Raw genomic sequence first — 9,839 nt, 5'->3', positions numbered from 1 at the left:
CCAGGTGCGCGCCGTCTGCCCCCCCCCCCCCCCTCGTTCTCTAGATTCTGAGTCTGAAGAGAAGATCGCCATCGCTCAGATGGTAGAGCGCAACACCTGGCCAGGTTTGCTCCCTGGCACCATGATGGGTTGGCATCCTGGGCAGTGGCTTAAGGGAATTCTGTGGATGACGTTTTGGTATCTTTCTTTCCCTCAAGTATAGGAAATAAACCATTTGAAGAGCTGGGCGGTGGCAGGCCAGGTTACGCGCACATAGTTTGAAGCGCAGGGACCGGTGTAAGGATCCCGGTTCGAGCCCCCAGCTCCCCACCTGCAGGGGGGAGTCACTTCACAAGCGGTGAAGCAGGTCTGCAGGTGTCTGTCTGCCTCTCTCCCTCTCTATCAACTCTTCCCCTCTCAATTTCTCTCTCTCCTATCCAAAAAAAAAAAAAATTGAAAAAAAATGGCCACAGGAACAGTGGATTCATAGTGTAGGCACTGAGCCCCAGCAATAACCCTGGAGGGGAAAAAAAAAAAACAACATAAAATACAGTTTGGCTGGGAAGACTGGTCAGTGGTGTATGTGAGGCCCACTGTTCACTCCCTGGTGTGACACAGTTCCTTTCTGAATTTTTTTGTTTTATTGTTGTAGTTATTGTTGTTGTTGTTGGATAGGACAGAGAGAAATGGAGAGAGGAGGGGAAGACAGAGAGGGGGAGAGAAAGACAGACACCTGCAGACCTGCTTCACCACCTGTAAAGGGACTCCCCTGCAGATGGGGAGCCAGGGGCTCGAACCGGGATCCTTAGGCCAGTCCCTGTGCTTTGCGCCACCTGCGCTTAACCCACTGTGCCACCGCCCGACTCCCTCCTGTCTGAACTGGAGCTGAGAGCGGAGGACTGAGAAGGTGAGGCAGCTCTGCACTGTGCTGCTTTCTGCCGGTTAAGTCCTCCAAGAGTGAAGGCCTGCCAAGCAGAGACGGGCCCTCTGCTGTCCTCAGAGGGCAGCGCCATGCAGGCCGACATCTGTGGTCCCGCTTGGCCCTGGCTCGGGTGGGCCATCCCGCCGAATCTGAAGAATGGAGACCCGTGAGTGCTTCTTGCCCCCCGCCTTAACCTGTAATAACCAAGGGCATTTTGTCGGAGGCACTGATACCGAGCAAGGGTGTCCCAGGTTTGGGAGGAAGCCGGAGCCATTCTTGCAGGGAGGGAAGTGCTCGCCTCTGGCAGCTGCTCTAGGGGCTGATGGGGAAGGGCTCCTCTTAGTCTCAGGCACAAGTAAGAAAGCCTGCAGGTTACCAACAGCGTTGGGTCCCCAGCTAGAGAAGGCAGAGCCTCTTGCTTTGGGGACTTGAACACATTTATGAGCTCTTGGGGGCGACCTTTTAATTATGTCTAGTGATGTCAGCAAGGAGACACACGACAGTCACTGGATGGTTTCACTCATCTGTGGATTCATATAAACTTGCAAAACATAAAAGACAGGCAGGGGGCCAGGTGGTGGCAGTCCTGGTCGTGCGTGTGTTATACTGCGCAAGGACCCAGGTTCAAGCTCCCGGTCCCCACCTGCAGGGAAAAAGCTTTGCAGTGGTAAAGCGGGTCTGCAGGTGTCTCTCTGTCTCTCCATCACTCCCTCTCGATTTCTGGCTGTCTCTATCCAATAAATAAATGAAGATAGTTAAAAAAAAAAAAGAGTATGCAAACTGTCTCTATCCAATAAATAAATGGAGATAGTTTAAAAAAAAAAAAAGTATGTAAACTGTTTCCAAGACATTGTGAGAACTATGGTGCTTCCCTATATGGGAGGGAGGAAGACAGAACTTGGTGATGGGTGTGATGTGGACCTCTATCTCTCATTTTGTAATCTTGTGAGCCACTATTAGATCACTAATAGCATTTAAAAAAATTCTTTAATGATAATTGATCATGTGAGTAGCGACAGCCAACCCGATGCCTGCTGCATCAGAAGCTACTGATTTTGTTACAAGAAGTCTGACACTGACCTTTTTTAATGAGTCTGACAATTTTTTTTTTTTTTAATGTGAGATGTTAAATGTCAAGCCCAATCCTGAGTGAACGTGACTGGAGGGGAAAGGATTGTCTGATGGTGCTTAGCCAACTGCAGTGTGTCTGGACTATAGCTGCTGGCAGGTGGAATAAACGCACACTAGGGCTGCGAGGGCCCGGTGGGCAGAGTGAGGCCCAGCACGGAGACACTACAAACACTGCTAAGAAGAACCCCATAGACGGCAGATCAGAGTTCTCATCTCTCGCTCCCTCTTTCACCTCCCTCTCTTCCTGCCTCCTTCTCTTTCTCCCTTTCTCTCTAGACATGCAGAATGAAGACAAAGCTGGGGAAACCACTCACCCATTTTGTCTGAACTTGAAGCCCCGGCTTTATTCCCTGGCACCACATTAAAATAGAAATAAGGGGTCAGGCTCAAGCCCCTGGCCCCAACCTGCCACAGGAAAGCCTCACGGGTGGTGAAGCAGTACAGCAGAGGTCTCCCTCTGGCTCTCTCCTTTATCTTGCCTGCTCCTCTTAATTCCTCTCTTTCTTGTCTTTTCTCTCCTTTTCTTTTTTTCCCTGACTGAGAGTTATCACTGAGCTTAGTGCTGGCACTACAAATTCACTGCTCCTGACGGCCATTTTTTTTCCATTTTGTTGGACAGGACAGAGAAATTGTGAGAGGAAGGGAGATAGGGAGTGAGTAAGGTAAGAAGCCAGCAGACAGGAGTCGGGAGGTAGCACAAGGACCCACGTAAGGATCCCGGTTCGAGCCCCCGGCTCCCCACCTGCAGGGGAGTCGCTTCCCAGGCGGTGAAGCAGGTCTGCAGGTGTCTGTCTTTCTCTCCCCCTTTCTGTCTTCCCCTCCTCTCTCCATGTCTCTCTGGCCTACCCAACAATGACGACATCAATAACAACAACAATAATAACTACAACAATAAAAAACGACAAGGGCAACAAAAGGGAAAATAAATATAAAAAATTAAAAAGAAAGCCTGCAGACCTGCTTTGCAGCTCATGAAGCAACCCTCCTGCAGGTGGGGAGTCGGAACCCGGATCCTTGAGTGGATCCTTGTAGTACTGTGTGCACCTAATTGGGTGTGCCACCACCCAGACCCCTTAATTTCCCTCTTTCTCTAGCCAATAAATGAAATATTGCCGGGCTAGTGTGGGGGTGCCTCTTCCCGGGCGTGTACTCTCTGGGCTGAAGAGAATGTGACCAGAGCCAGCCTGAGCTGCTACTCACTCAGGGAAGCGAGGGAGATGACTCAGGAACCAAACACGTGGTGAGACAATGCAATACCTTTATTGATCAGAGAGCCACGGCTTTTAAAGACCCAGATGTGGCAAGTCAGAAACGGAAATGGCTAGGAAAGGGATGGAGAAAGGCAAAATGGGGCTGGGAAGGTAGGAACTTCCTTAGCAACTGTTACAGAGGGTTTTAACTGGTGGGATTAATAATACCCTGCAGGCAGGGAGGGTCTTGAGGGTAGAAAGAAGACAGATCAAAGGAATGGAATGGGTGGGGATCTCTCAGGCAAAGCAAAGATTATGTAGATAGGCCCTAGTATCAGAAATGCAGGGTGCTTTGTGAGGCTCTTCACAATTTCCCAACAAAATATTTTAAGAAATAGGATTGTGGGGAGTCGGGCGGTAACACAGAGGGTTAAGTGCAGGTGGCGCAAAGCGCAATGACCGCGTAAGGATCCCGGCTCGAGCCCCCGGCTCCCTACCTGCAGGGGAGTCGCTTCACAGGCGGTGAAGCAGGGCTGCAGGTGTCTGTCTCTTTCTCTCCCCCTCTCTGTCTTCCCCTCCTCTCTCCATTTCTCTCTGTCCTATCCAACAACAACGACATCAATAACAACAGTAATAACTACAACAATAAAACAACAAGGGCAACAAAAGGGACTAAATAAATATTTTTAAAAAAGAAAAGAACAAAGAGCAAGGACCGGCATAAGGATCCTGGTTCGAGCCCCCGGCTCCCCACCTGCAGGGGAGTCGCTTCACAGGCGGTGAAGCAGGTCTGCAGGTGTCTGTCTTTCTCTCCCCCTCTCTGTCTTCCCCTCCTCTCTCCATTTCTCTCTGTCCTATCCAACAACAACAACATCAGTAACAACCATAATAACTACAACAGTAAAACAACAAGGGCAACAAAAGGGAAAATAAATAAATATAAAAAAAGAAAAGAAATAGGATCGTATGCTAAATATTTTTAGTATAGCAGCAACGTATGCTTCTGATATTATCTCTTTATCTAGTTATTCCACAGAGAATTTAATGAGGAGTCCTGAGGCTTTATTATCTCTTTTGCTACTGGTTCAAACCTGAAACTATAAGCAGTTACTGTCTGTCACTATGCTCTGTTGACCCACCTCGGCCTTGACTTTCCCCTTGAAATAATGGCTGAGAAAAACCCCAAGAGTGTGTCAAGTGTATTATTATGCATACAGTTCCAAAGCAGTTTGGTCCAAGGTCACACCGTGAGTCCTTTCTGAGGTTATTCCCTAAAGAAGAAATGCTACCTTTCTCTGTCTCACGGTGGCTGATAGGTTATTGCAGTATTAAATCATTTTCTGAAGAGAGAAGATATTGTAATTATAGTCACCCTGGTTATGTTCGCACAGCTATTTTGTTGGACGAAGAAAGAATGCGTTATTTTACATTATTTATATAAACTAAGCATACCAATCAAGCTTTTCATCTTGATTGAGATGAGCAATGTACAAAACTAGTATTTTTTGTTTGTTTTGACTCAGCACCTGTGAGTGTCCAAAAAAAGAAAAAAAAAAGACACGGTACTACCCAGTATTTCTAGTGCTTTATGCCAACTGAATTGGGTTTCTTTTGCTCTGAATTGCTCTTAACACTTTGTCTCGGCTCTTCAGAATTCAGGAATGAAGTGGCAGGATGGGTGTAAGCCAGAAGCCAGGATGGACCAGAATACCCGAGACGTAGCCCACCAGCTACTTTGAAGGTAAAGCTGCTTTCAATGTTCCTATTTCCTAAATCTGCATATTTAAAACAAACTTCTAATGACATTTAGTAGGGCCAGATTACTCTGAAACACATTGTTTTTAAAATCACAAGAGCAAAGGTCATATTTGGGGGGAGGGGGAATCTCATTGAAAGCTTAAAAGAAAGAGAGAAAGAAGAGAAGAGAAGAGAAGAGAAGAGGAGAAAAGAATGGAAAAGAAAAGAGATGTTCAAGGAGTCAGGTGGTGGAAGGCAGCCTTAGGATCTGGGGTCCAAGCCTCAGGTCCCCACCTGCAGGGGAGAAACCTCACCAGCCGTGGAGAGCTTCTCACTCTATCTGGAGGAAAGAAAGGAAGAAAGAAAGAAAGAAAGAAAGAAAGAAAGAAAGAAAGAAAGAAAGGGGCCGCTGGGACCAGTGACAGCTGCACACACACAGAGCAGGACCCCCAGCCCCCAGCCCCAGCCCTTCAGCTCTGGTAGCAGGAGGCAGACTGGGGCAAAAAGCCAAAGAAATGCTATTCATAGCGGTAGTTCTATATCCAAGTGGAAGAAACACTTCTTTCTTTTCTTTTTGCTTTTTAACTCCTTAAGTGTTTTTTTTTTTTTTCTCTGTAGCTCTGAGAGAAAAATCTAAGAGAGACTTGCTTTTATTCTAAAGAGGATAAAGAAGGGGTTCTTTTTTTGGACAGACAAACAAAAACTAGCTAAAGACTAACTATACACACAACAATCATTTAGCTATTTCTTCACATTTAAGAGGTTGGGTTCCTATTGATTTTTAAGATGGGCACATTTTTTTCGGAGGGACTTACTAATAGCTTTACACAATTACAAGCTAAGGAAGAGTTCTACCCCATTCCCAGTAGCAGAGTTTTGTGTCCCCTGAGTCCCCATTCCCTCCACTGGGCACTGCAGTGCTTCTCCCAAGGTCACAGACGCAGGCTGGTTATTATTTCTATATTCACCTGTCCATCTATCGAGAGTTTTGTCCATTTTTCTTTCCCTATGGTCCTGCCTTCTCTACTGATCACTACGTCTGAATGTCCTTCCTTTTTCCCTCCTCTCTCTCTGGGTCCTGATGGAGTTGGAGTTCAGAGCCCTCTGGGCATCTTCCCCTGACATTTCTCCCCCTCTGGGAGTCTGGACCCAAATTCTTTATGGGGAGCAGAAGGTGGGAGTTCTGGCTTCTGTCACTGCTTCTCTGCTGGACATGGGTGTTGGCAGGTGGACCCACACCCCCAGCCGGTGTCTGTCTGTCCCTAGTGGGGCAGGGCTCTGGGGAGGGGAGGCTCCAGGACACACGAGTGAGGGCACCTGGATGGGCGCATTTTAAAAACCTTTCAACTATTTTAATGGAGGTGGGGGGAAAGGGAGAGGGGCAGAGAGAGGAAGAGGGAGAGGGAGAAGGAGGGGGCGGAGAGGGATGGGGAGAGAGGGAGAGGGACAGAGAGAGGAAGAGGGAGAGGGATGGGGAGAGAGGGAGAGGGAGGGGGAGAGAGGGAGAGTGGAAGTGGGAGCAGAGCACAGCTCAGTTCTAGCATACGGGATTGAAACTGGGACAGGGGATTGAAAGCTCTGGGCTTTCGGTCATATATTCCCATTTTTAGTTTAAGTACTGGAGACCTCCTTATTTCGAAGACAACTGCTACTTGAGAGGAAAAGAAAAAAGGCTCAATGTTTTAAACTTTTTTTTCCTCCTAAAGACTAAGCAGTTCTTACTGGAAAAGAAACCCAGGCATGTACTTGGACTATGGGCTTTATCTACCATGGAGACGGTGTTATTTTCTTCAGAAGGGAACTGTGGTCAAAGGAGCTGTGTTGGGGGGTGAAGGAGACAGAGAGAGACAGAGATAGGGAGAGATACAGAGGGAGAGAGACAGAGATAGGGAGAGAGAGACAGAGGGAGAGAGACAGAGATAGGGAGAGAGACAGGGAGAGACAGAGATAGGGAGAGAGAGACAGAGATAGGGAGAGACAGAGAGAGAGGAAGAGAGACAGAAAGACAGAGATAAGGAGAGAGAGAGACAGAGAGAGAGGGAGAGAGAGACAGAGAGAGAGGGAGAGAGAGACAGAAAGACAGAGATAGGGAGAGAGAGACAGAGGGAGAGAGAGATAGAGATAGGGAGAGAGAGACAGAGAGAGAGGGAGAGAGAGACAGAGGGAGAGAGAGACAGAGAGAGGAAGAGAGAGAGACAGGGAGAGAGACAGAGAGAGACAGAGGGAGAGAGAGATAGAGATAGGGAGAGACAGAGAGAGAGGAAGAGAGAGAGACAGAGAGAGAGGAAGAGAGAGAGACAGAGGGAGAGACAGAGGCAGAGGCAGAGGGCATAACGGCTTTGCACAGAGACGCTCATGCCCGCGGCTCCAGATTTCCAGTTCAGTCCCCTGCGCCGCCATCAGCCGGAGTTGAGCAGCGCTCTGGCGAAGAGAAAGAAAGAGATTCTGTAGTGTTTCCCTAATCACACAAGTTGTGCTTGAAAGTGCGTGTGATTTTGTTTTCTTTGAATGAGTGAATGAATGAGTGAATGAATGAATGCATGAGTTACTGGGTCGGCAGAGAGAAGCCGAGAGGGAGGAGGAGACAGCGGCACAGAGACACCTTGCGGCCCTGCTGCAGCACTCGGGGAGCTCTCCCCCTGCAGGTGGGGAGCGGGGGCTCGAACCCGGGGCCTTGGCGCCCAGCCACGGGCCCCTCAGCGCTGCTGTTCTCACCTCGTCTCTCTGGCCGGCACGCAGGCGCTCGGAGCAGCATGAGAAGCGAGTCGGCGGGGGCCATGCAGGAGCCGGGGCCGGGGCCGGAGCCGGGGCCCCCCGGCCGCCTGGGCGCAACCTACTCCGAGGCCTGGGGCTACTTCCACCTGGCCCCGGCGCGCCCGGGACTCGCGGCGGGCCCCTGGGCCACCTGCCGGCTGTGCGGGGAGCAGGTGAGCCGCGGCCCCGGCTTCGCGGAGGGCACCCCGGCCCTGTGGACGCACCTGCGGCGCGCTCACCTGCCCGAGCTGCACACCGGCGCGGCCGCCCGCCGCTCCCCGCCCGGACCAGGCCCCGCCCCCGGACTCGGACCAGGCCCCGCCCCCGGACTCGGCCCCGCCCCCAGTCTCGGACCAGGCCCCGCCCCCGGACTCAGCCACGCCCCCAGTCTCGGACAAGGCCCCGCCCCCGGCCTCGGCCCCGCCCCCAGTCTCGGACCAGGCCCCGCCCCCGGACTCGGACCAGGCCCCGCCCCCGGACTCGGCCCCGCCCCCGGTCTCGGCCCAGGCCCCGCCCCCGGTCTCGGCCCAGGCCCCGCCCCCGCGGCCGCCGAGGGCCCCTGGGCGCAGCTGCTGCAGCAGGTGGCGGCGCTGGCCGTGCGCGGGAGTCTGCGCGAGCGCGAGCTGCAGAGGCGCGAGGCGGCGCTGGAGCGGGGGGAGCGCGCGCTGGAGCGGAGGCGCCGGGCGCTGCAGGACGACGAGCGCGCGCTGGCCCGGGAGCGCCGGGCGCTGCAGGCGGACCGGGAGGCGCTGCAGGCGGACCGGGAGGCGCTGCAGGCGCGCCTGCGGGAGCGGGAGGCGGCCGCGGCCGTGGCGGTGCACAGCCCTCTCAAGGAGGAGCCCGCGGGGGACACGGACGCCTGCGGCTTCACGAAGCTGCTCCTGTAGCTCCGGACGGCACGCGCGCACGCACACACACTAATGCAAACGTGGGCAACACGCACGCACACTAATGCAAACGTGGGCAACACGCACACACACTAATGCAAACGTGGGCAACACGCACACACACTAATGCAAACGTGGGCAACACGCACACACACTAATGCAAACGTGGGCAACACGCACGCACACTAATGCAAACGTGGGCAACACGCACGCACACTAATGCAAACGTGGGCAACACGCACACACACTAATGCAAACGTGGGCAACACGCACACACACTAATGCAAACGTGGGCAACACGCACACACACTAATGCAAACGTGGGCAACACGCACGCACACTAATGCAAACGTGGGCAACACGCACGCACACTAATGCAAACGTGGGCAACACGCACGCACACTAATGCAAACGTGGGCAACACGCACGCACACTAATGCAAACGTGGGCAACACGCACACACACTAATGCAAACGTGGGCAACACGCACACACACTAATGCAAACGTGGGCAACACGCACACACACTAATGCAAACGTGGGCAACACGCACACACACTAATGCAAACGTGGGCAACACGCACGCACACTAATGCAAACGTGGGCAACACGCACGCACACTAATGCAAACGTGGGCAACACGCACACACACTAATGCAAACGTGGGCAACACACGCACACTAATGCAAACGTGGGCAACACGCACACACACTAATGCAAACGTGGGCAACACACGCACACTAATGCAAACGTGGGCAACACGCACACACACTAATGCAAACGTGGGCAACACGCACGCGCACTAATGCAAACGTGGGCAACACACGCACACGCACTAATGCAAACGTGGGCAACACGCACGCACACTAATGCAAACGTGGGCAACACGCACACGCACTACTGCAAGTGTGGACAACACGCATACACACATACTAGTGTGGGCAACACGCACACACACTAATGCAAACGTGGGCAACACACACACACTAGTGCAAATGTGGGCAACACACACACATCTACACCACAGCAAGTGTGAGCAAGCGCGCCACTCTGCGGCCTCCCCTGGTTGCTGACTCTCGTGGACAAGCACTTCAGAAGCCAGAGGCCGCTCACTGACTGACTCACTTGGGCGCTCCCCAGTGGCCTTCGCTGCTGGTGTTGAACCGGCATCCTTGCGAAGCTGGGGTCTTCCTCTGTTGGCTGTGGCCATGAAAATGTCAGCAGCCACTGTCAACCGACA

At 52.3% G+C, this 9,839-nt stretch overlaps 1 protein-coding gene and 1 non-coding gene across 2 annotated transcripts; both read left to right on the top strand.

The window, feature by feature from the left end:
- Positions 1-871: 871 nt before the first annotated feature.
- On the top strand, positions 872-1,007 carry LOC132541656 (small nucleolar RNA SNORA47). Its single transcript, XR_009552782.1, has one exon. It is a non-coding gene; the product is annotated as a small nucleolar RNA SNORA47 (small nucleolar RNA).
- Positions 1,008-7,712: 6,705 nt separating this feature from the next.
- Positions 7,713-8,793, top strand: ZBED3 (zinc finger BED-type containing 3). Its single transcript, XM_060201073.1, has one exon. It carries the CDS (start codon positions 7,713-7,715, stop codon positions 8,598-8,600), a length of 888 nt encoding a protein of 295 aa, XP_060057056.1. The 3' UTR covers positions 8,601-8,793.
- Positions 8,794-9,839: the final 1,046 nt, after the last annotated feature.

The sequence above is a fragment of the Erinaceus europaeus genome, chromosome 11, assembly GCF_950295315.1.
Source record: "Erinaceus europaeus chromosome 11, mEriEur2.1, whole genome shotgun sequence".
Lineage (NCBI taxonomy): Eukaryota > Metazoa > Chordata > Mammalia > Eulipotyphla > Erinaceidae > Erinaceus > Erinaceus europaeus.
The sequence above is the reverse complement of the archived record's forward strand: the minus strand, read 5'-3'. Positions and strand labels throughout refer to the sequence as shown.

Bases quoted from the DNA above. Each gene is read 5' to 3' on its own strand.
- ZBED3 (XM_060201073.1), top strand. From the start codon at position 7,713: ATGAGAAGCGAGTCGGCGGGGGCCATGCAGGAGCCGGGGCCGGGGCCG.